Source organism: Salvelinus namaycush, chromosome 21 (assembly GCF_016432855.1).
Source record: "Salvelinus namaycush isolate Seneca chromosome 21, SaNama_1.0, whole genome shotgun sequence".
NCBI lineage: Eukaryota > Metazoa > Chordata > Actinopteri > Salmoniformes > Salmonidae > Salvelinus > Salvelinus namaycush.
In genome coordinates, this window is record NC_052327.1 from 32,776,977 (window position 1) to 32,803,560 (window position 26,584).

At 42.4% G+C, this 26,584-nt stretch overlaps 2 protein-coding genes across 5 annotated transcripts in view; one reads left to right on the plus strand and one right to left on the minus strand.

Annotated features, from left to right (window-relative positions):
• On the minus strand, positions 1-13,085 carry ddx11 (DEAD/H (Asp-Glu-Ala-Asp/His) box helicase 11). Of its 3 annotated transcripts, none has more exons than XM_039017591.1 (28): positions 12,185-13,083; positions 11,452-11,607; positions 11,141-11,374; positions 10,934-11,020; positions 10,718-10,851; positions 10,555-10,612; positions 10,358-10,465; positions 10,187-10,274; positions 9,726-9,931; positions 9,562-9,636; positions 9,344-9,421; positions 9,189-9,235; positions 9,017-9,096; positions 6,192-6,233; positions 6,039-6,106; positions 5,862-5,900; positions 5,593-5,749; positions 5,302-5,433; positions 5,099-5,211; positions 4,930-5,002; positions 4,627-4,730; positions 4,374-4,523; positions 4,228-4,296; positions 3,991-4,091; positions 2,106-2,190; positions 699-774; positions 395-549; positions 1-299 (listed from the first exon to the last, which is right to left on the minus strand). In XM_039017591.1, the coding sequence occupies exons 2-28, from the start codon at positions 11,581-11,583 to the stop codon at positions 264-266; spliced, it is 2,727 nt and encodes a 908-aa protein (XP_038873519.1). In that variant the 5' UTR covers positions 11,584-11,607; positions 12,185-13,083; the 3' UTR covers positions 1-263. The 3 variants fall into 3 exon arrangements, with proteins under 3 accessions (XP_038873519.1, XP_038873520.1, XP_038873521.1); XM_039017592.1 differs by having other exon boundaries at positions 11,452-11,622; XM_039017593.1 differs by lacking the exons at positions 1-299; positions 2,106-2,190 and having other exon boundaries at positions 436-549; positions 12,185-13,085.
• LOC120066303 (peptidyl-prolyl cis-trans isomerase FKBP4-like) overlaps positions 12,616-26,584 on the plus strand; it is a 19,984-nt gene continuing 6,015 nt past the window's right edge. Inside the window, exon 1 of one of the 2 annotated variants that reach the window (XM_039017594.1) lies at positions 12,616-13,077. In XM_039017594.1, coding sequence (XP_038873522.1) covers positions 12,982-13,077 — 96 coding nt within the window. In that variant the 5' untranslated portion in view covers positions 12,616-12,981. The remainder of the gene's footprint in view (positions 13,078-26,584) is intronic. The other variant, XM_039017595.1, reaches the window with a different exon arrangement.

Sequence of the window (26,584 nt, forward strand, 5' to 3'; positions counted from 1 at the left end):
TGTTATGAACATCATTCAATAAAATTTATTTTGCATAAAATACTGGCAGTGGAGAGTTGACTGATCTGTACTGTTGGAGAGGTATGGGTGTAAAACATACAAAGAGCCTCAACCATCATGCTTTGACGAGTGTGTGCTTTAACATCCCTCCAATCGAGGAGAATCCAATCAGAAGTCCTGTCTCCAGAGCGAGGATATCCGAGAGGTGAGGTAGCTCTCTTCTGACCAGCGTTACACACCAGAACACCTGCTACCCCTTCCTCTCATAGCTGCTGCTGTTTCTTCTTCTCCATAAAGAACTGAGAAAGAGGAAAGAAGAAGTTGGGTCAGAGGGCCTGTGCTCTACAGACGTAGTGTGTGTGTGTATTATCCATTGCAGGTGTGTGTGTATTACCCGTCTCAGGCCGGCGAAGGCAGGGCCGAAGCTGGTGTGTGTGTGCGTGTGTGCTCTGATCCAGTCGGGGAGTTTGGCCAGCGTTGCAGGTCGGGAGTACCGTCGGTCACAGAGAACGATACATGCATAGTCTTCACGGTGACGGATGGCTCTTCCTGTGGGGAGAGGAAATGAGGTCATCCCCAGAAGATTGTTTGATTAGGGGTACAGAATGATTGATTAGGCCAGGGGTATACGTAGCTTGAAATATAGATAGATAGTTCATCTATAGTTAACTGAGAAGGTGTAGAAATATAGAGAGTACCTATGGATTGATTGACAGCCTTCATACAGAGGTTCTCTATCAGAGCCTGGCCTGGACTCCTCCCACCAGAGTGAGGCTGAAACAGAACAGAGTGTGAGTGTGCCTAAGCCATAGACTAACAATTAATGGATGCAGGATGGACTGAGCTTTCCATTCATCTCTATGGCCCAGGTTCCGATTCGCTTTTCTCTCTGCGTATTCTGACCTTGAACTTAAGCTTGAGAATAGCATGCTATTCACCCACAATTTGTTTGAGGTGGAGCTCGAATAAATGAAAGTGTGTCTACAGAAACACCATATTCTGACCTCGACTTCATTCTCCAATTGTTCCAGCAGTAATACACGTGAGGAAACCATGAAAAAGGTCTTGCGAACCTACCGGTTCCAAGTGGAAAAATAGTTGATGTATGACCTTTAGAATGATTTGATTATATGCCCAGGCTTTTCTCAGTTTAATTTTACAATTTGTATCATGTTAAATATTAGCCACTATCAGGGGCCACCCACATACATGTATTTTTAGATCATTCCATTCCGATTATCTTTCTTTCCTATGTCACATCGGTGTAGTTGTTCCTGAGGTTCGCTAACATTAGTGGACCATATTAGGCAACGTTGTGCAATAATATGGGACATGTAGCCTATTTGAATCATTATGGAAGTCAGACCACACGTAGCAGGTTAAACCTGGAGCATGGTTCAAGACGACTGGACCATTGTCATACAGTTCCATGATTAGTAAGGATTAGAGTACATTTATAGGATTATTGTTCAACCCCTATTGTACACTTTTTCCCCACCTTCCAATATTTCATGGATTGAACTTTAATATGACAACTTTCAGGATGAATCAAACCACTTTTTTTATTCACCAATATATAGTATTTTGTGTGTAAAGGCTCTCTAAACTGTTTTTATGATTCATACATACTTTCCTAACCCTAAAATGTGCCTAAATCTACAAAATGAGAGTATTTTTTTATCTACCAGTTGGTGCTGAAATGGAGACGAACATGCATAGATGGCTTTCTTTAAATTGATCCCTATATTGTGAACCTGTTCTCTCGATGTATTTTATTCAGTCTGTCGACAAAATTATAATTAAAAGGTGCACCATATTTAAAGGGATGGCTTAAGATAAATGTACTGAAAACCCCATTGAATGAAAACTCCTTGAAAAAATCTGTTAGCCAGCAAGTGGGAGGGTTTTCAGCAGTTGAATGAAATGTATTCAGAGCGCGCAAGGTAGCCACACCTGCAGAGCGCGTTACATGACTGAATAAGGTAGGAAAGGCATTAATTGTGTAGGAAAGGCATAAATTCCTAAGTTCGAATCGGCCCCTATGAGAAGGGTGAGAATGGTAAATGAATACCAGAAAATGTGTATGCGCGTGTTTTCCGTCTCACCAGGTTCTTGTCCAGGTAAGCCATCTTCTCCTTTAACTCTGGAGACTTGATGTTTGGATATGGCATCCCTACCATCACAATACACCTACACACACACACATTTTATTAACATACACCAGGGGTCGGCATTTTAGTTTGGGGTCAAGAAAGACTGAACTCCTGGTGATTTTACAGCTAAAATTAGTTTACTTTAGGAAATCTGTTTCCAAGTATTCCCATGAATAAAAAAGGACATGCAGTGCATTTGGAAAGTGTTCAGACACCTTGACTTTTCCCACATTTTGTTACGTTACAGCCTTATTCTAAAATGTATTGAATTGTTTATTTTCTCATCAATCTACACACAATACCCCATAATAACAAAGCAAAAACAGGTTTAGACATTTTTGCAAATAAAAAATAAATAAAAACGATTTAAATACATTTACATAAGTATTCAGACCCTTTACTCTGTACTTTGTTGAAGCACCTTGGGCAGCGATTACAGCCTCGAGTCTTCTTGGGTATGACCCTATAAGCTTGGCACACTTGAATTTGGGGAGTTTCTCCCATTCTTCTCTGCAGATCCTCTCAAGCTCTGTCAGGTTGGATGGGGAGTGTCACTGACAAGCTATTTTCAGTTCTCTCCAGGGATGTTTGATCGGGTTCAAGTCTGGGCTCTGCCTGGGCAACTCAAGGACATTCAGAGACTTTTCCCGAATTGTCTTGGCTGTGTGCTTAGGGTCGTTGTCCTGTAGGAAGGTGAACCTTCGCCCCAGTCTGAGGTCCTAAGCGCTCTGGAGCAGGTTTTCATCAAGGATCTCACTGTACTTTGCTTCGTTCATCTTTCCCTTGATCCATCCTGACTAGTCTCCAAGCCCCTGCCGCTGAAAAACATCCCCACAGCATGATGCTGCCACCACGCTTCATCGTAGGGATGGTGCCAGGTTTCCTCCAGACGTGACGCTTGGCAATCAGACCAAAGAGTTCAATCTTGATTTTATCAGACCAGAGAATCTTGTTTCTCAAACTCCAAGCTGGCTGTCATGTGCCTTTTACTGAGAAGTGTCTTCTGTCTGGCCACTCTACCATAAAGACCTGATTGGTGGAGTGCTGCAGAGATGTTTGTCCTTCTGGAAGGTTCTCCCATCTCCACAGAGGAACTCTGGAGCTCTGTATGAGTGACCAACGGGTTCTTGATCACCTCCCTGACCAACGGGTTCTTGATCACCTCCCTGACCAAGGTCCTTCTCCCCCGATTGCTCAGTTTGGCCGGGCGGCCAGCTCTATGAAGAGTCTTGGTGGTTCCAAACTTCTTCCATTTAAAAATGGAGGCCACTGTGTTCTTGGGAACCTTCAATGCTGCAGAAATGTTTTGGTACACTTCCCCAGATCTGTGCCTCGACAAAATCTGTGCTTCGAGTCTCATAGCAAAGGGCCTGAATACTTATGTAAATAAGGTATCTGTTTTACATTTTTAATACATTTGCAAAAAGAAAAATACAAAAAAAAACTTTTAGATTTGTCATTATGGGGTATTGTGTGCAGATTGATGAGGGAAACATTTATTTTATCAATTTTAGAATAATGCTGTAACATAACAAAATGTGGAAAAAGTCAAGGGGTCTGAATACTTTACGAATGCACTGTATATGATCATGTAAATGTAATAAAGGTATGACATTATTGTTCTTTTGAAATACAATGTCTCTTTGGGCTTAATTTGTACACTACAAATTGACCACAACTACTATAATTATGTTCCGCTGACCATCCGCTCCGACAATAATCGGCCAGCGGCTGAATCTAGTTACCTACCCCTGACATACACCGTCTTTATCCAAGAAACAAACTGTTGTTTTTACAATGAGAAAGTCTACAAATGAGAGATGTGTAACACACACACCTGCCTAGGTCGTCCGAGAAGTTGATACCCTCGCTCATCTTTCCCCCGACCACAGAGAACAGCAACGCTCCAGAGAGTGTACCCCCATCCACAGCACACCTCTGAGAGCGAGAGAGAGAGAGTCATTCAACAAGCTTTCCAATAAGCAATATGTTTTTCTGATGTTTAAATCTCAAAAAGGTGAGATGAGGTGTTTTGTAGTCATTTCAAGTGATGGTAGTTTGTTTTGTGTCTCACCTGGATTGTGCGTGAGAACTCATTGAGCACCTTTTCCACCTGGTTGGCTTTCTTTGGCTCCTGGAAGATCTGAGAGAAACACACACTGAATATATGGACTTTCAAGAGAGAAACATATATATTTGATAGCAAGATGGTATGTGTACCTTCTTCTTGCTAGAGAGGCGTGCCAGGACTCCGCTGGCCTCCCAGTGTTCCAGAATCCTTCTGGAGTAATCGTAGGAGGGGAAGAAACACACCACGCCTCCCGGCACCACGTTACACAGGTTAGACAGCACACGGCCAGTCTCCTCCATCTACACACACAAACACATACACATTACACTCCCCTCCGCTCATTAGCATTAACATTGGCTTCTCAGAATGGCATAATGCCATTTTAAAAGGTGTGTGTGTAACCATGCGTGGTGTGTCTCTATTCTGGAAGGTGAACTCCAGCTCCTGACCAGACGGGCCACTGCACAGCACTATGGGTAGGATATTCTCTGGAGGAATCACATGACCTGCCAAACACACATACACAGTCAGTTTGTCCAAACCAGGAGCTTCTCAGCTAGGACCAATTAGTATCTGTGTTCAATGAGAAATGACTTTATGGTTTATTATCACTATAACACTGACCTTTACCTTCTCTCTTATTCTAGCTAACTACCCCCAGTCCTCCCAGATCTATCCCAGGGTGCAGTATCTTAGGGTACTCACCACAGGAGAACTCTATGATGCGCTCCGCTCCAACACCAGCAGAGAACAACAGCTCCTGCTTAAAGTCAGACACCTAGACACAGACGCACAGAGTAGTCGTCTTGACTTTAATTTGCCTAGGTCATCACAGGGGATGAAGATAAGAATGAGTGCATGCGTGTGTTCTTACAGGCTGCATAGTTCCTCCAGCGATGATGACAGCTCTACAGTCCTTCAGCACCTGAGTAAAGTGGACCGCTGGGTTCAACAGGAGGAACTTCATACTACTCACCGCTACACTACCTGGAGAGAAAGAGAGGTAATAGAGAAACATTAGCATGTTGGGAGAAACTAGTTTCTGCTCAACAGAGAAGTTGGTGTGTGTGTGTGTACCTAGTGTGTGTAGCACCACACGTCCGTCAGTGTTGGTGTTGGTGAGAGCCATGAAGAAGCCCTCTACCTGCATCATAGGGGATGCTGCCAGCTCCCTGTCCTCTGCTGCTCCTTGCTGGCCTGGAGGTGATTCTACAGGAGAGAGAGCGAGGGGGACAGAGAGACTGTTAGGCAGTCCTTGCACCTTAAACATGGTGACAGTCCGTTTTTCGTACATCAGGTAGCTTGGTTCATCACAATACTGTCAACATTTTATAAGGTGACATTCCTAGTGTGTGTGTGTGTGCTTACCTGTGTCAGGCTGTTGGCTGCTCTGCAGTGTCTGTAGGTAGCGGTTCAGGCCTTCAGTCCGACGGTTCTCTTTGTTGGCAGACTGTGTCTGTGTGTGTGATGTTTGTGTGTGTGACGTCACACCTGTACCTGCAAACTTTTCTATGAAGCCACACAGCTAGAGAGAGAACAAACAACATTAGAAAAAAAAACACACACACACACACACACACACACACACACACACACACACACACACACACACACACACACACACACACTACACTTACCTTTCTGCTGATCATACTCTTCTCAAAGTATCGCTGTACCTTCATTGAGAGACAAAGAGGAAGAGAAGGAAGCAAAGGAATTTGTCACCAATAACCATAAAATCCATCAATCCCTTCCCCAATTTCTGTGCCAATCGCAGTGTGTCGTGGTTGTGATCTAGTTGTGGTCGTGGTTACCTTGAAGAGGTTGATGTTGTCTATCTGAGCCTTGAACAGGAAATTGTTGATGGTCAGCAGTTCGGTTGCTGGGAGACAAAGTGAGGGGAAGGTCACTACATAGTGTGTGTTTTGTGTGTGTGTGTGTGTGTGTGTGTGCGTGTGTTTTCTTACCTGGCTGAGTAGTCTGGCTGTGTGGATTCTGCCCCACCATACCTAAAGACAATATAGATATAACATGGTTTTATATCTAATATGTTTTAAACTCCACTTAGCCTAACAGAAGGCGTTCAGAGTACTGATAGAGCTATTACCATATACAGTGCATTCGGAAAGTGTTCAGACCCCTTCCCTTTTTCCACATTTTGTTACAATACAGCCTTATTCTAAAATGGATTAAATAAAACAATGTCCTCATCAATCTACACACAATACCTTATAATGACAAAGCGAAAACAGGTTTTTAGAAATGTTTGCAAATGTATTAAAAATAAATTATTATTTACATACAGTACCAGTCAAATGTTTGGACACACCTACTCATTCCATGGTTTTTATTCTTACTATTTTCTACATTGTAAAATAACAGAGCTATGAAAAAACACATATGGAATCCTGTAGTAACCAAAAAAGTGTTAAACAAATCAAAATATATTTTATATTTGGGATTCTTTAAAGTAGCCACTCTTGCACACTCTTGGCATACTCTCAACCAGCTTCCTGACACATCTCAACATCAACTGTTCAGAGGAGACTGCTTGAATCAGGCCTTCATGGTCGAATTCCTGCAACAACAAAAAACACTACTGAAAGAAACCAATAATAAGAAGAGACTTGCTTGGGCTAAGAAACATGAGCAATGGATATTAGACCAGTGGAAATCTGTCCTTTGGTCTGATGAGTCCAAATTTGAGATTTTTGGTTGCAACTGCCATGTCTTTGTGAGACGCAGAGTAGGTGAATGGATGATCTCTGCATGTGTGGTTCCAACCGTGAGGCATGGAGGAGGAGGTGTGATGATGCTGGTGACACTGTCTGTGATTTATTTTGAATTCAAGGCACACTTAACCAGCATGGCTACCACAGCGTTCTGCAGCGATACGCCATCCCATCTGGTTTGCGCTATCATTTGTTTTTCAACAGGACAATGACCCAACACACCTCCAGGCTGTGTAAGGGCTATTTGACCAAGAACGAGTGTGACGGAGTGCTGCATCAGATGACCTGGCCTCCACACTCACTCAACCTCAACCCAATTGAGATGGTTTGGGATGAGTTGGACCGCAGAGTGAAGTAAAAGCAGCCAACAAGTGCTCAGCATATGTCGGAACTCCTTCAAGACTGTTGGAAAAGCATTCCAGGTGAAGCTGGTTGAGATAATGCCAAGAGTGTGCAAAGCTGTCATCAAGGCAAAGGGTGGCTACTTTGAAGAATATAAAATATATTTTGATTTGTTTAACACTTTTTTGGTTACTACATGATTCCATGTGTTATTTCATAGTTTTGATGTCTTCACTATGATTTTACAATGTAGAAAATAGTACAAATAAAGAAAAACCCTTGAATGAGTATGTGTGTCCAAACTTTTGACTGGTACTCTATGTATTCAGACCCTTTGCTATGAGACTCGAAATTGAGCTCAGGTACATCCCTGTTTCCATTGGTCATCCTTGAGATGTATCTACAACTTAATTTGAGTCCACCTGTGGTAAATTCAATTGATGGGACATGATTTGGAAAGGCACACACCTGTCAATATAAAAGGTCACACAGTTGACAGTGCATCTTAGAGCAAAAACCAATCCATGAGGTCAAAGGAATTGTCCGTAGAGCTCAGAGAAAGGATGGTGTCGAGCCACAGATCTGGAAAAGGAAAACCAAAACATTTCTGCAGCATTGAAGGTCCCCAAGAACACAGTGGCCTCCATCATTCTTAAATGGAAGAAGTTTTGAACCTAGAGCTGGCCGCCCGGCCAAACTGAGCTATCGGGGAGAAGGGCCATGGTCAGGGAGGTGACTAAGAACCCGAAGCTCACTCTGACAGAGCTCCAGAGTTCCTCTGTGGAGAACTCTGGGGAAGGACAACCATCTCTGCAGCACTCCGCCAATCAGGCCTTTATGGTAGAGTGGCCAGACGGAAGCCACTCCTCAGTAAAAGGCACATGACAGACCGCTTAGAGTTTGCCAAAAGGCACCTAAATGACTCTCAGACCATGGGAAACAAGATTATCTGGTCTGATGAAACCAAGATTGAACTCTTTGGCCTGAATGCCAAGCGTCACGTCTGGAGGAAACCCTGCACCATCTCTAAGGTGAAGCATGGTGGTGGCAGCATCATGCTGTGGGGATGTTTTTCAGCAGCAGGGAGTGGGAGACTAGTCAGGATCAAGGGAAAGATGAACAGAGTAAAGTACAGAGAGATCCTTGATGAAAACCTGCCCCAGAGCGCTCAGGACCTCAGACTGGTGCAAAGGTTCACTTTCCAACAGGACAACGACCCTAAGCACACAGCCAAGACAACGCAGGAGTGGTTTTGGGACAAGTCTCTGAATGTCCTTGAGTGGCCCAGGCAGAGCCCAGACTTGAACCCGATCGAACATCTCTGGAGAGACCTGAAAATAGCTGTGCAGTGATGCTCCCATCCAACCTGACAGAGTTTGAAAGGATCTGCAGAGAAGAATTGGAGAAACTACACAATACAGGTGTGCCAAGCTTATTGCATGAACAAAGTACTGAGTAAAGGTCCTGAATACTTATGTAAATGTGATACTTCAGTTCTTTTTTTAAAATACATTTGCAAAACCTGTTTTTGCCTTGTCATTATGGTGTATTGTGTATAGATTGATGAGGGGGAAAAAATCTATGTAATCAATTTGAGAATAAGGCTGTAACGTAACAAAATGTGGAAAAAGTGAAGGGGTCTGAATACCTTCTGAATGCACTGTATATAGGTATCTTGTTCTGGCTCTTTTTCACAGGGCACACATACACAAACTTACCTCCCAGCACACGCACCAGCCCCTCCACCACAAAAAGGATCTGTTTAATGTACATCAGGTTCTTGGCCTTCAGTCGACTCCTGTTACACACACACACACACAATCAGACACCGTGTGTGTGTGTGTGTGTGTGTGTGTGTGTGTGTGTGTGTGTGTGTGTGTGTGTGTTTACCTGTAGCGTTCAGAGTACTGTGCAAGCTGGGAGTGTGCACGGCATAGCTGGACACAGTATAAAACTTCATTAAACAATATAGACAGCAACAAATGTTATTCTACCACAGACACATCGACAAACTACAGTTCTTGTGTGTATGTGTGTGTGTGTACCTGTGCTCCAGTTAGTTCTGAGCTGTGTATACAGGAGAGAACGTCACTGAGGTTGTGAGCCTCATCTATGATCAGCACCTAAACCAATCAAATCAAACAGGTAAAACAGCTCAATACATTGTACAATAGGTAGAGATAGCACAAGGGCAAAATACACGGTGGACTTTAGAAAGCTAAAATATTAATGTTCAAAGGTGTGTGTTTTAAGCATGGTTAACCTGTCCTTTGAGCTGCACCCCCGATGCTCTCCTGGTCCCCTCATGAAGTACTGTCTGATAGGGCAGCACCACCAGCTATACACACACACATACGTCAAAGACCAGGGTCTCACAATGTAATACCATAATCATTTGAGGGAAAATGTGTGTGTGATGGTGTGTACCTGTGCGGGGGGTATAGCGAGGCGTGTAGCGTAGTAGGGACAGGAGCGTGTTTCTCTGGCCAGGCTGAGCAGCTGTTCTATGTCTCGTACCGCCCCCAAGACTGCATCCCTCAGTGTCTGCAGCCCCTGAGCCCCTACGTACGGACACACCGCCTTAGACACACTCCTCTTCCTCTTACCACCCTCCACTTCCTTCGGACGCTGGTCTGAGAGAGAGCGAGAGAGAATACAGGAGAGAAAGAGAGGACATCTTTGAGAAAAGAGAGCAATGCGACAGGCCTACAGTTCTTTAAAAAGGATAGATTCCTCCTAAAATAAATGTATATGACTTTCCTTAACTGTAGTTGATTCACCAAGACAGTTTTTAATATGAATTCCCTTACTGAGATACCGAATAACCATATTTTGTTGAGTCAGCATTGCCATAAGGCCCCATTCATTCTGGGAGCATATGTTCTCACCGTGTTTGTTCTTCTGCATTTCCATACAGCGGTCGTTGATACGTTGGACGCTTCCCAGCCGACGCACCTCCTCATTTACACACATATTCTACACAGACACAGCTCATTAATACACAGGATCTACAGGAATGGAAAGAATGTGTAAAGACCGGTGTGTGTGTGTATGTGTACCTGTCGGGACCCCAGTGGGACCAGGCTGATGTCCTGGCTGAAGGGACTCTTCTGTACCTCATGGACAAACTGAGCCAGCTGGGAGTGTGTACGGCTGCAGTAGTAGATCTGATGAAACACGCGCGCGAACACACTATGTGTGTTGACCGAGGACAAAATTCTACATAAGAGAAATAACCTAAGAATCCCAAATATACCTTGGTGACGTGCTCCTCCACCAAGTCATCTTCATCATCATCATCACCACCACAGAACCTGTCGAGTTGAGACAGGGGTGTCATTATGTTGTCAAATTGAAACACTCTTTACTATTTTATTAAGCTATACTCAATTGTGGCCTAGTAATTGGGTTGTCCTTACTTGTTCTTGGTCTTTGATTCGTCATCGCTCTCATACTCAGCCACAATAAGCTCCTCCTCAGGGTTGTTTAGCTCCTCCTCCTGGGGGTCCTTACTGAGCTGCAGCAGCTTCACTGCCTCATCATCCTCACAGCTCTACATATACACACACGCACAACATTTAAGCTGTTACTGTATACAGCTATACTCTAATGAGTATTAGAATGTTATGCTCTACCTTTCTCTTCAGAGCGTATTTCAGCTGAGAGTTGTTTCTGATCATTTCCAGGTGTTCCACCCTCTTCTTCCTCCGCAGCTCTTCATCCTGACACACACACACAAAGATACAGAAACACAGAGTGATGCTAACATTCTGTAAACACATAAGTCACATCAAACTACCTCAGACACCCCCCCCCCAACCTCCACACACCACATACACTACCTTCAGTTTAGACACAAAGTCCCGTTCTGCCTTCTTCTGCACAAAGTCAGTGATCCAGTCAGGCTCAGCAAAGGAGGATGGCGGGGTGGAGGATGTTGTGGTAGAGAGGGATGAGGAGATGGAGAGAGATGTACCTCCATCCCCCTGCAGCAGTCTGTCTGCCTCCTGTCTCCTCTTCTCCTCATGGTCCCTCAGCCAGCTCAGAGCTCCACAGATCAGACTCAGAGACTTGCCCTGGAACAACAATATATTAATACAGACTGAGACAGATAGACACACACATTATTACACAGATATGAACACACACACACCGTTCCAGTAGGGCTCTCAAAGATGCCGACTTTGCCGTGCTCCAGTGCCCCATACAGGGCCTGCATGAACTGCTCCTGGATGGGGTATGGCTGGTAGGGGAAGGGGAAGTGGGGGGCACCAGCCTTTTCCATCACTGCTAATAATGCTCTTGCTGCCTGGGGGTTAGAACACTGACAAACTCAGTTGTAATTACCTGTACTATATAAACTCCTTAGAACGTGAAATGCACATTTAGAGCCAGCTAGGTACTTTTTTTCGTAGCAGAACTGTTATAAGCTGAGCATTATCATATCAAGGAGTTGAGAATTCTCAGTTAAACTAACGTTACCGGACTTTCTCAATGCCATACATGGTAACTGATGTGAGACTACATTGGGAGTACCCTGTTACCTATGGGTTTTAGATCAATGGCAAGATCAATGGTTTTTAGATCATTGTCTAACATCCTCCATCCTCCTCTGCTGGGCCTGACTGGATCACTGACTTTGTGCAGAAGGCAGAACGGGACGTTGTGTCTAAACTGAAGGTAGTGGAGTCTAACAGACATTTTACATTGTAACGTTATGTCTGGGACTGTCAGCCTTGGCAAATAATGATTATGCTATAGCTACATTGCATGGAGCATGCATTAGCTAGCTACTTCCTAGTCTGGTCAGTTGTCGATTATGTTAGTTCGAAACGATCGTGAGACTTAACCGTTGAATAGTTAAAACAAGAAATACAAATACTCACCGGTATAGTTTGATTTTAGTTCAATGACTAGTTGGAGGCTGGCTGGAGCTAGCAAATATGTTTTGACAGAGTTCGTGCTTCTTCTACAAGCGCGCCAAGTGTTTCAGAAACTGACCAATGACAAGCCGGTGAAATGTAACGTCAAGAGGGGCGTGCCCGGGCGGCGTGGCGAGAGAGCACTGAACTGAGTGTCTGGGTTTTTATTTTAAAGAATTTGACCATATGAAAGATGGACGTAAAAAAACAATGCTCTTTCTCCCCCCACAAAAAAAACATATTCATCAATGTGTTTACTACTCAAGAAAGAAATGTGTGAGATAATGTACAGTATTTGTTTAGATGGCGATGAGTCACTTCACGACCGTCCTTTCCAAAGCCCGCCACCCCCCCTTGCAGCGTATCGAAAGTTCTCGGCCCTTCTTCCAGACGCTAGCAGCCTAGACAACTGTCAGATGCTAGACAGAGAAACAAGCAAGCAACACAGCAAAGTGGACCTCTGGATTTATTAGCTAGGTAAGCAACTCAACGGCACAACTTCAGTTTGGAGACTGGTGCACAGCGATTGACATAAGCGTAATTTGGCACTAAAAGTGCAAACCCAAAATATAGCTTACGAGAAAAGCTGATTATTATAGCCATCAAGCGCGTTAGCTTTGATTTGTGGCGCAGCTCTCCTGCAGAACCCTAGTTGGTAGCTAGCTCTAATCTAGGCAGTCGAAACTTGCAGTTGTGTGGTTTGCTAGTTAACGTCAGCTAGCTGAGAAGGAGAGGTTTGCAGAAAGAAGTGCTCCAGGGCTATGACTGCGGAAGAGGTGACCAACGAAGGACAGAACATCCCATTACCAATGGAGGGAGAGGATATCACGCAGAAGAAAGATGGAGGTGTTTTAAAGGTAACTAACTAACTAGCGGTCGTCACTAGTTACCAGGGCCACAAAGTCTTAAACCCCGCCTATTTCTAACATTTATCTTCTTAAAATGTGATTTTAAACCTAACCACACTGCCAACCTTACACCTAAACCTAACCTTAATTTAAGAACAAAAAGCACATTTTTGTTGTCATGAATTTGTACGATATCGCCCATGTTGACTTTGCAGCTGGGTTAACTAGTGGAAACCCTAGCGAGCCAACAAGCTAGCGTTAGCATGCTCGCTATCTAGCCAATAGCAATTCATTGAATGGCATAACCAGCTACCTAGCAGGCTTGACTCAAGAAAAAAATGCTAAAATATTTTGGTCAGTTGGCTACAGTAGGGTAATTTAGATTAGTGAGATTTTGCAGCGCAGTCCATGATCTATATGCAACATTTGGGGTTTGCTACTGTAGTTATATCTGCTGGCTAAACTTAACTAACGTTAGCTAACTGGCTGACTAGCTCCTCACATCGTGACGTCACCTCGAACATGCTAGCTTCCCCACCAGCCCTATCTTCCCCCAGTAGTATCCAGGTGCAGGCCCGTAGCAGCCTGTGACTAAAACCATAATATCGCCAACTACTACTGGCTGTGGTTAACCCAGGGGAGAATGACTGCAACACTCGCATTGAAGCCACGAAGTTCAATGCCGAGCACGGTACTGCAGGCATTGTTAGGACACATGACGTTTTTAACAATGTTTTTTTCTGATAAAAACTAGTTTATGTATTTTTATTTAACCTTTATTTAACTAGGCAAGTCAATTAAGAACAAATTCTTATTTACAATGACGGCCTAGGAACAGTGGTTAACTGCCTTGTTCAGGGGCAGAAGGACAGATTCTTGTCAGCTCAGGGATTGATCTAGCAACCTTTCGGTTTCTGGCCCAACGCCCAAACCACTAGGCTACCTACCCCCCAGTTCATTGCATCTGCCGTGGAGCCCAGTTTCACAATATTGCCTTATGTCCCAGCTGCTTGCCGTAGTTTTGAAGTAATCACGAAAAAAACAGGCCTTATTTTAGGGCATTTTTCAACCTGCCAGCTCCTATTAGTTTGTTCTATTGTGCACCGTGGCACCAACTCTCCTTCCGAAAGTTCTATTCCCAGTTTATTGTTCTATGTCACAATGGCTGCTTTGTTATTGTTGTCAATGAGACCTGCCCACGTTGCTGGTAGTTAAAATGTAAACAACAACAAAAAATGACTCATGGAACTTTGAGGTCCTCCCATTGTTAACTAAAAGGGAAATATAGGTATGTATATTTAAAAAAAATTCAAGTCGGACACCATTTAAACATGAGAACCTCTTACTAATTATGTAAGGCAGCGTACTCCGCTGTCATCAAACACTAGCCCCGGAATACCTTTTGCCCTTGGAACGTTGAGCCTCTCCCTTTGTTTTCCTATGGAGAGGCATGCTGGTATATTTTGCCAAATATCTTGCAATGTCGGACACCATTTCAAGTCGGACACCATTTTAATCAGGATAATCTCTTTCTAATTACATAAGGTTGTCGATCGCTAGACCAGAAACAGTCAAAGTAGATTTTCTTTTCTTACTTCCTCATTATGCAGACATAAGCACACTTGGCACCATCGAGGTGAGGATGTTTACTTTCTACACAAGTTGTTCTTTTTCAGTTTCGTCCAAAGAGCAGATGGTAGTAGTAAAATAAAAAGGGATACATTTCTTTGTGCCTTTTAGGTGAAAAGGAATTCCAGTCAGAAGATGCTCTGTGACCGTTCGATTCCATTCAATTGCTATGGGCTCGCGCTAGTGTTCCAGCTTAGCCAACGTTCTTTTGCCATTTTAAAGCCCTGGGTGAATTTTGACTCATTCTATTGTTCAGCCTACCATTATAGTCATGATACCAATATTTTTTTATATTACACCAGATGTATGTCCTTGAACCGATTTATATTTAAAAAAAATCGAATAAAAATCGCACACAGGATGATCATTTAGTAGCTAATGGCAGCCTGCAGTACCCCGGCCAGCCTTGGACTTGAGATAAGGGGGCAGCACTGAGCTAGCCTGCAATGTCACTTCCCGGAGTAGCTCAAACTGCGCATTTTATGTCTTCATAGACAGGTTGGTTGTTTAAATACAACATTATAGTTGTTGGTTGGCTAGCTTGCAAATTTTTGCTATATTAGCATAGATGTGACATCAGTCAAAAAACCTCCAAACAAGATATGGTATCAAGAACAACATAAAACTATACTACAGTAAACATGTCATCCTCTCACGAATGATGCAATTCCCCCCTTGGGCCAATCAGTGTAAATTTGTAAATAAGCCAGTGAGAGCCTACCGAGTGGTGCAGTTGACAGGACATGTCAGAGCAAAAACCAAGCCATGAGGTCGAAGGAATTGTCAGTAGAGCTCTGAGACTGGATTGTGTCTTGGCACAGATCTGGTGAAGGGTACCAATAAAATTATGCAGCATTGAAGGTCCACAAGAACACAGTGGCCTGAATCATTCTTAAATGGAAGAAGTTTGGAACCACCAAGACTCTTGCTACAGCTGGCTGCCCGGCCAAACTGAGCAATCGGGGGAGAGGGCCTTGGTCAGGGAGGTGATCAAGAACCCAATGGTCACTCTGTCAGAGCTCCAGAGTTCCTCTGGAGATGGGAGAACCTTCCAGAAGGACAAACATCTCTGCAGCACTCCACCAATCAGGTCTTTATGGTGGAGTGGCCAGACAGAAGCCACTCCTTGGTAAAAGGCACATGACAGCCAGCTTGGAGTTTGTCAAAAGGCACCTAAATGACTCTCAGACCATGGGAAACAAGATTATCTGGTCTGATGAAGCAAACATTGAGCTCTTTGGCCTGAATGCCAAGCGTCAAGTCTGGAGGAAACCTGGCACCATCTCTACGGTGAAGCATGGTGATGGCAGCAGCATGCTGTGGGGATGTTTTTCAGCAGCAGGGAGTGGGAGACTTGTCAGGATCGAGGGAAAGATAAATGGAGCGAAGTACAGAGAGATCCTTGATGAAAACCAGCTCAGGACCTCAGACTGGGGCGAAGGTTCATCTTCCAACAGGACAACAACCCTAAGCACACAGCTAAGACAACGCACGAGTGACTTAGGGACAAGTCTCTGAATATCCTTGAATGTTCCAGCAAGAGCCTGGACTTGAACCTGATCTAAAATCTCTGGAGAGGCCTGAAAATAGCTGTGCAGCAACACTCCCCATCCAACCTGACAGAGCTTGAGAGGATCTGCAGAGAAGAATGGGAGAAACTCCGCAAATACAGGTGTGTAGCGTCATACTCAAGAAGACTCAAGGCTATAATCGCTGCCAAAGGTGCTTCGACAAAGTACTGAGTAAAGGGTATAGAATCCTGATGTAAATGTGATGTTTTTTACATTTTTAATACGTTTGCAAACATTTCCCCCCCAAAAGTTTTTGCTTTCATTATGGGGTATTGTGTGTAGATTGATGAGGGGGGGAAACGATTTAGTCCATTTTAGTCCACATAAGGGTGCACCTAACACAACACAATGTGGAAAAAGTCAAGGGGTCTGAACTTTTTGAATGCATTGTATGTGGTAGGGATTATGGTGCTTTCAAGACAACTGTGAACTCAGGGGAAAAAATGGGGTCAAGGAAAGGAGGAGAGGAGAATGAAAAGGGAGGTGGGAGATGGGGAAGGAGGAGAGGTAATGGATGTAGGAAAGGAAGCTAGGAAAGAGGTTCAAAGTTTGGGGTCACTGAGAAATGTCCTTGTTTTTGAAAGAAAAGCTAATTTTTTTGTCCATTAAAATAACATCAAATTGATCAGAAATAAGGTGTAGACATTTTTAATGTTGTAAATTACTATTGTAGCTGGAAACAGCTGATTTGTTATGGAATATCTACATAGGCCTACAGAGGCCCATTATCAGCTACCATCACTCCTGTGTTCTAATGGCACGTTGTGTTAGCTAATCCAAGTTTTATCATTTTAAAAAGCTAATTGATCATTAGAAAACCCTTTTGCAATTATGATAGCATAGCTGAAAACTGTTTTGATTTAAAGAAGCAATAAAACTGGCCTTCTTTAGAGTAGTTGAGTATCTGAAGCATCAGCATTTGTGTGTTTCGATTACAGGCTCAAAATGGCCAGAAACAAAGACCTTTCTTCTGAAAATCGTCAGTCTATTCTTGTTCTGAGAAATTACGGCTATTCCATGCGAGAAATTGCCAAGAAACTGAAGATCTCGTACAACACTGTGTACTACTCCCTTCACAGAACAGTTCATACTGGCTCTAACCAGAATAGAAAGAGGAGTGGGAGGCCCCGGTGCACAACGTGCCATTGGAACACATGAGTGATGGTAGCTGATAATGGGGCCTTGTACGCCTATGTAGATATTCCATTAAAAATCTGCCGTTTCCAGCTACAATAGTCATTTACAACATTAACAATGTCTACACTGTATTTATGGTCAATTTGATGTTAATGGCCAAAAAATGTGCTTTTCTTTCAAAAACAACGACATTTCTAAGTGACCCCAAACTTTTGAACGGTAGTATATGTGGTAGAGATAAACCATGGCCAGTAGAGAGGAAGGAGGCAGGGCATAAAATGTACATTTTGGTCCACCAGCCACTGGCAGGTAGATTTTAAAAATCTACCGGCCGTTCAGATGTTTTACTGGACAAAATTACACCAACAAAACACCAAAAAACGGATGAGCATGCTTTGTAATGTTTCTAAAACAAATGTATTACTAGTAAGAAATGTGATATTGTTTTAATTTGAGTCTTTTAACTAAAATATCACAGATGAAACATTTTCACTTGCCCCTTTAAGGGTGGGAGGTTACTATGGTAACACGACTCAAGTCATTTTGTGCCTGTGAGATTGAGTTTGACAAGTAGAATCCTTGTCTTCTCTTCCCTAGCAGTTGAAACTTAAACAGATAAATAACCTAGCTTGTGAACAAAACAATATAAATGGCCAGGTAACGCGAGGAAAAGTCTCACTTCAGTAGACTTTTGTTTCAAGTAAATATAAGATTTGTTGTTCTTTGACTTTGTGCGATTTCATTTACCAGCTATGAAACAAAATGGCAGAAATACTTTGAAAACAGCTACTGCAGCAATTATTTTACTATAAAAGTGTTCATACTTTACTTTTTATTCACAAATGCAATTTGTGGAGCCCTGACCACCCGTGAGGAAAGGAATACAGGAAAGAAAAGTTCACATGTATGTGGTAGGGATTAACCACGGCCATTAGATGGCGATAGTATTGGTTTTAGTGACAGGCTAGTTTCAGTCTCAGGCTGCTATGGGGTTGCAGCTGGGTGCATCTCACTTCCCCATGGAATCAGAGATGTTATCCTTGCTAGGTAGTTTGTACTAGAGGTCGATTTCAAGTTTTCATAACAATCGGAAATCGGTATTTTTGGGCGCCGATTTGCCGATATTTTTATTTTTTATTATAGTTTTTTTACACCTTTATTTAATCTTTATTTAACTAGGCAAGTCAGTTAAGAACACATTCTTATTTTCAATGACGGCCTAGGAACTGAGGCAGAACGACATTTTTAACCTTGTCCGCTCGGGGGATCCAATCTTGCAACCTTACAGTTAACTAGTCCAATGCTCTAACACTGATTACATTGCACTCCATGAGGAGCCTGCCTGTGCCGCGAAGGCAGTAAGCTAAGGTAAATTGCTAGCTAGCATTAAACTTATCTTATAAAAAACAATCAATCAATGACTGTCATTGCTTCAATATGTACTTAACCAAACATCAATGCCTTTCTTAAAATCAATACACAAGTATATATTTTTAAACCTGCATATTTAGCTAAAAGATATCCAGGTTAGCAGGCAATATTAAAAATTGTGTCATTTCTCTTGCGTTCATTGCACGCCGAGTCAGGGTATATGCAACAGTTTGGGCCGCCTGGCTCTTTGCGAACTAATTTGCCAGAATTTTACGTAGTTATGACAACATTGAAGGTTGTGCAATGTAACAGGAATATTTAGTCTCATGGATGCCACCCGTTAGATAAAATACGGAACGGAATAAACGTTTTGTTTTCGAGGTGATAGTTTCCGGATTAGTCAAAGGTATATGGTTTAGAGAGAAATAGTCGACGCGTTATAATTCCTGTAATAACTTGCGGCTGAACTTGACAGGGCTTCCTTCGTTATTTTACCGTTCATGTCTTCCATAGAGAATGTCTTGATCTACTTCAAATAAGGTCTGTGTTTCGTGCAGGCTTAAACCGCCTCGACGTTTTGATACCCGTGTAAATCTCACTAGGATAAGGTAACGTTTGTCAACATATTTTCATAAATCCACTCTACAAAAAATGATCTTCGCTTATATTTAGCCAATATTGATCAGTTACCTTGTCCTATGGATATCTACACAGTTATAAAATTGGCAAGGTGGTGTAAGCCTACACGAAACACAGACCTTATTTTAAGTGAATCTAAAAATATCCTATGGAATAAATGAAGGAACCGCTTTTCAGATTTTGCTAGAAGGTGTCATGGGAATTATGACTCGCACTTTGGTCGTCAATTCTTACCATGCCCATTATTAAAATAGGATTTCCTGCATATAGAAATGACAGTTTTTGTTTTCAACATTCATCACAGGTAACTTAAGCTATATTTTTTATTCAAACAGTTGAGAGTATTTGTCTCCTAAGCAGACTCTTCAGTATCATTGTCACTTCAGCTGTGTGTGTGTATTTATGTATTATATTAAGTTAAAATAAGTGTTCATTGTTCATTCAGTATTGTTGCAGTTGTCATTATTACAAAAATGTGTGTATGATATATATATATAATTTAATTTTTTTATATATATAAATCGGTCGATTTAATCGGTATCGGCTTTTTTTGTCCTCCAATAATCGGTATCGGCGTTGAAAAATCATAATCGGTCGACCTCTAGTTTGTACTGTCACTGAAATATGTGTTTCTGCAGCTAACTATCAAATGTCTAGTCATCACTATTCAGACTTAGCAGTGATCTAAAAGTGTCTTAGTTTTGGCTAGAAGGTTCTGGCCTGGGTATAAGCATTTCATAGTTTCTTGTTTGTCAGCAAACATATCTGGTTACCTGGACGTTTTCTAGAACCTGCCATATTTGGGATACCCACAGCTGCTTGGAGTGGGGGGTGTGGAGATTCTCATTCTGGTTTTGGTGACCTGACCCTTCCCTGCTGAATATCCTATTTCTGCAGGCAGTGTGGCTGGTCAATGTTGACACTGAGAAGTGTGTGTGTGTGTGAGAGAGAGAGACTGTCAGTCATTCTGGCCCATGGTGTATTTCCCTAAAGGCAGACTTGCAGCACATGGTGTCTCAGACAGTTTCCACATCATCACACAAATAAATCACCTCTTGAACAGTTTGAGCCCACAACCCAAGACCTAAACACAACAGCAGCCCAAAGTACTAGACTACATGCAGTAAGCATGCACCTGTTAACTTCTTTCAGATCAGTGGTATGGTAGCGTCCCACCTCGACAACATCCGGTGAAATTGCAGAGCGCCAAATTCAAATTAAATTACTATAAATATTTAACTTTCATAAAATCACAAGTGCAATACATCAAAATAAAGCTTAACTTCTTGTTAATCCAGCCGCCGTGTCAGATTTCAAAAAGGCTTTACGGCGAAAGCAAACCATGCGATTTATCTGAGGACAGCGCCCAGCATACCAACACATGAAAAACATATTTCAACCAGGCAGGTGTGACACAAAAGTCAGAAATAAAGATATAATTCATGCCTTACCTTAGATCTACTTCTGTTGGCACTCCAAAATGTCCCAGAAACATCACAAATAGTCCTTTTGTTCGATAAATTCCTTCTTTATATCCCCGAAATGTCCATTTATTTGACGCGTTTGATTCAGAAATACACCGGTTCCAACTCGCCCAACATGACTAAAAACTATCTAATAAGTTACCTGTAAACTTGGTACAAACATTTCAAACAACTTTCCTAATCCTACCTTAGATATCCTAAAACGTAAATAATCGATAAAATTTAACCTTTAACGAGTCACCAACCCGGATCCGGGATCACCCCCCACTCCCCCCCCACTGAGTAGCATAGCTAGCATAGCGTCACAAGTAAATTGTAGCATCTAAATATCATTAAATCACAAGTCCAAGACACCAGATGAAAGATACAGATCTTGTGAATAAAGCCACCATTTCAGATTTTTAAAATGTTTTACAGGGAAGACACAATATGTAAATCTATTAGCTAACCACGTTAGCATAAGACACAATTTTTTTACTCCAACAGTTTTTTCCTGCGTCAGTAGCTATCACTAATTCGACTAAATAAAAATATATATAGCCACTAACCAAGAAACAACTTCATAAGATGACAGTCTGATAACATATTTATGGTATAGCATAGTTTTTTTTTGAAAAATGTGCATTTTTCAGGTATAAATCACAGTTCTACATTGCAGCTGCAATCTGAAATAGTGCTGACGCAGCCAGAACAATTACAGAGACCAACGTCATATAACTAATTACTTATCTTAAAACATTTCAGAAAAATACACAGCGTACAGATATTGAAAGCCCAACATCTGGTGAATCCAAACAATATTTCAGATTTATTAAATGTTTTATAGCGAAAACAAAATGTAGCGCTAAATTAGCATAGCCACGCCAGCCAGAACCAGCTGGGCGCCCGCGACCAGTTCACATGCACGACAGATATATGAAATAACATCGTAAATTGGGTCTTACTATTGCTGATCTTTCATCAGAATGTTGATCAATGTGTCCTTAGTCCTGATGAGTCGTTCAATCCATTCATAATGGCAACTTTCCCTCTTCATTTAGCATATGTACTGGTCGACTGGCCAAAGTAAAAAAAAGTCACAGAACGGAACACGGCAAAACTCCCGAAAAAATTCAAATAATCTGATTAAACTATATTGAAAAAACATACATTAAGATGATATGGTCACATGTATCAAACAAACTTCGAGACGGAGATAGTTTTCATCCGTAACGGCAGCAAAACAGTAGACAATCGCACCTCCAAATAGCGCGAGTCAGAGAACCGGAAGTTGTCGGTCACGCCAAAGAAATAGGTCTTATTTCACGTCAGTACAAGGTAAACAAAAAATTTCTCCTCTGACGTCCTCTTGACACCCAGAGGAAGACGAATGAAGTGTGTTTCGGGTCATAGGTGGCGTGACCATATATAGGCAGAGCGTTGAAGCGAGCATACACATCTTGCATTCTTCTTCTTGGTCAGGGAAAGTGCTGTCAAATGACTTCTGTTTAACTCAGAGACAAAATTGAAACGGTTTTAGAAACTATAGATTGTTTTCTATCCAATGGTATTAATTATATGCATATAGTAAGAGCAATAATTGAATAAGAGGCAGTTTAATCTGTAGAGGAAATTATGCTAATGCGAAAACAGCACCCCCTATAGTGGCAAGAAGAAAAGACTGAATATACTGTGTTTAATAACGGATAAAAACAACGTGGAGCGAGCTCCAGTTCACGCGCGCCACACAGAAGAGTCCACTTGGCTTGACACTCACAATGAACAGCCCTACTTCTTCATTTCTCTAAAGAAAAACATCAACCAATTTCTAAAGACTGTTGACATCTAGTGGAAGCCATAGGAACTGCAACCACGTTCCTCATAAATATAGTTTCCCATAGAAAACCAACTGAAAACAGTGACCTCAATTTTTTTCCCCCTGGATGGTTTGTCCTCGGGGTTTCGCCTGATGTAATTTTAAGTTTTTAGAAAACACTATCTAAATCTGCCAATGCATATCCTAGCTTCTGGGCCTGAGAAAAGGGCAGTTTACTTTGGGCACGCTTTTCATCCGGACGTGAAAATACTGCCCCCTATCCCAATGAAGTTAAGAAATTGACTGTCAGAACTGTTAGAACCTCCATAGATTGATGAGGAATTTAAAAACTGTATGGTTGAAAGAGATGGGGCAAAAGGAGTGGCTAATAAGTCTGGCTGCACATCTGACTGGCTGACTTACTGCAAATTGAGACTTATGTGACTAAACTCAACAACATCAAAAAGAAGAAACTGTATTATGAAGCCAAGATCAATGATATAAGGAATGATGGAAAAAAAACGTAGGATTACTTAAATTAAGTTATGGGCAGAAAGATAAATTCAACTCCATCAGATGGACTATTTATCACAACCATTTGATGTTGCCAATTATTTTAATGATTACTTCATTGGCAAACTTAGGCAGGACATGCCAATGAACAGTGAGCCATTGTATTCATGCATAAAAAAAACAAATAATGAAAGAAAAGCATTGCAAGTTTAGAATTTTGTGAAGTTGGTGTGGGAGAGGTAGAAAAATGATTTAACGATCAATAATGACAAACCTGGCCACTCCTATCTGTCATATCTTTAACCCTTGTTTGGGTCTGTGGGACCAATTTTCAATGTTTATTATTAAAATAAATGATACAATTAATTATTTTTTTCAACCTGAGACTCTTTGGCCTTTGCTCATTTTCTGTGAAGAACATGTAAAATAACACATTTTCTTTGAGTGCACACTGTGCACCCCCCTACACATTTATATTACATATGTGGTGTTTGGGTCCACTGGACCCGAGGGGAATAAGTGTGTGTTGGTGAAAACAAGTAAAAAATTCAACAAAAAGGTTTGCTGTGTGCCTTCATTCTGTCTTCCTCCTCCCTGGGCCTGCTGTTTCAACATAGGCAGGGAGACAGACAGGTTCTTGGTGCTGTCTCCTGCTTTTCGCACTCTCTTTACCTTTTGTAGTGTGTGAAACTACACAATGTCTTGATGGAACCGGCACAATATTATTACAATAGATTATTTTGATACATTGTGGGAAAATGCAGAATTTTTTTACACTCCAATTGGGGGAGAGACACAACAAATAAATAGCTTTGCATGTGTGGCTCCTTACCACAATCAATCAGTATGGCAAAAATAATCTCTGCTCAGAGGTAGAGAAGCTAGTGTGGAAGGAGCGTCTTCCATTTTGGAAGATGAAGAGCTCCCACCTCAGGCCTGTTCCATGTATTCAACAACTATCAATTGCTCTAGTTTGCGACACATTCCCAGTGTCCTACGTGCCAAATAAAGGCAAAAATGTGGTACTCATGAGTACGCTACATAGGGATGGGAGAATCTGTGGCCAGGAACATCAAAAAACAGAAATCATAATGGATCGCAATGCCACAAAAGGAGGGGTGGACAATTTAGACAAGCTGGTGACTGACTACAGCTGCAAAAGAAGAACCCTACGTTAGCCACTTGTGATGTTCTTAAACATCTTGGACATCTCGGCGTACAACGCGTTTGTCATCTGGATGGCATTGAACCCAGATTAGGACAGAGAGAAGCTGCAGAGGAGATGGCTCTTTCTCGAGGAGCTGGGCAAGGCATTATTAAGACCTCTAATCCCGAGGAGGCAACATATCCCAAGGACCCCAGCTTCTGCAGCCATCGTGAGGAGGATTCAGGAGGATGCTGGTGCCCCATCCGCTCGACCCACAGAACCAAGAACTCCAATACCGGAAGTAAGTGTGAGTAGTGTTGTTGTTGTTGTGTGTGTGTGTGTCTGACTCCTACCTTGGCATGTTGTAACTAAATTCAGCAAAAAAAGAAAAGTCCCCTTTTCAGGACCCTGTCTTTCAAAGATAATTTGTAAAAATCCAATTAACTTCACAGATCTTCATTGTAAAGGGTTTAAACACTGTTTCCCATGTTCAATGAACTATAAACAATTAATGAACATGCACCTGTGGAACGATCGTTAAGACACTAACAGCTTAGACGGTAGGCAATTAAGGTCACAGTTATGAAAACTTAGGACACTGAAGAGGCCTTTCTACTGACTCTGAAAAACACCAAAAGAAAGATGCCCAGGGTCCCTGCTCATCTGTGTGAACGTGCCTGAGGCATGAGGACTGCAGATGTGGACAGGGCAATAAATTGCAATGTCCATACTGTGAGACGCCTAAGACAGCGCTACAGGGAGACAGGACGGACAGATGATCGTCCTCGCAGTGGCAGACCACGTGTAACAACACCTGCACAGGATCGGTACATCCGGACATCACACCTGCGGGACAGGTACAGGATGGCAACAGCAACTGCCCGAGTTACACCAGGAATGCCCAATCCCTCCATCAGTGCTCAGACTGTCTGCAATAGGCTGAGAGAGGCTGGACTGAGGGCTTGTTGGCCTGTTGTAAGGCAGGTCCTCACCAGACATCACCGGCAACAACGTTGCCTATGGGCACAAACCCACCGTCGCTGGACCAGATAGGACTGGCAAAAAGTGCTCTTCACTGATGAGTTGCGGTTTTGTCTCACCAGGGGTGATGGTCGGATTCGCGTTTATCGTCGAAGGAATGAGCGTTACACCAAGGCCTGTACTATGGAGCGGGATTGATTTGGAGGTAGAGGGTCCGTCATGGTCTGAGACCGATGATGCTGTGACACACTGACTGAACTTGTTGTCATTGTCTGCAATCTCAACGCTGTGCGTTACAGGGAAGACATCCTCCCTCATGTGGTACCCTTCCTGCAGGCTCATCCTGACATGACCCTCCAGCATGACAATGCCACCAGCCATACTGCTCGTTCTGTGCGTGATTTCCTGCAAGACAGGAATGTCAGTGTTCTGCCATGGCCAGCGAAGAGCCTGGATCTCAATCCCATTGAGCACGTCTGGAACCTGCTTGATCGGAGGGTGAGGTCTAGGGCCACTCCCCCCCCAGAAATGTCTGGGAACTTGCAGGTGCCTTGGTGGAAGAGTGGGATAACATCTCCCAGCAAGAACTGGCAAATCTGGTGCAGTCCACGAGGAGGAGATGCACTGCAGTACTTAATGCAGCTGGTGGCCACACCAGATACTGACTGTTACTTTTGATTTTGACCCCCCCCTTTGTTTAGGGACACATTATTCCATTTCTGTTAGTCACATGTCTGTGGAACTTGTTCAGTTTGTCTGTTGTTGAATGTTATGTTCCTACAAATATTTATACATGTTAAGTTTGCTGAAATTAAACACAGTTGACAGTGAGTAAACATTTCTTTTTTTGCTGAGTTTATATATGTGAATGAGTGAGATGTTAGTAAAATTCCTGAACTAAGTGTTTTCATCATCCTAGATTGCAGCCGGTAGTAACAAGAAGAATCGCTGCCATGTGAGTGGACCCAAGAAGGACAGAAAGACACGTGCATCAAGTGCAAGAAATACATTTGCAACACACACACAGTAAAACTCTGTCCCTCATGTGGTGTGTAGACCGGCCTTCATTTGTGTTCAATTGGGCTCATTTATCATTTCCATAAAATACTGTATGTACAATTTGTCCTTCCAGTTTGTTCAAAGCAAACAACATCAATAGTGATAAACCTTGTTTCATTTATATTTTTTCAAGATAAACATTATTTATTCCACCAATGTCTTTATTTGAGATTTTTGGTCACAAAAACCA

Bases quoted from the DNA above. Each gene is read 5' to 3' on its own strand.
- ddx11 (XM_039017591.1), bottom strand. From the start codon at position 11,583: ATGGAAAAGGCTGGTGCCCCCCACTTCCCCTTCCCCTACCAGCCATAC. The intron at 9,236-9,343 runs GTACACACACAC...TACTGTGTCCAG, and splicing joins CAGAACTAACTGGAGCACAG to CTATGCCGTGCACACTCCCA. The intron at 5,901-6,038 runs GTAACCACGACC...CTCTCAATGAAG, and splicing joins ACAACATCAACCTCTTCAAG to GTACAGCGATACTTTGAGAA.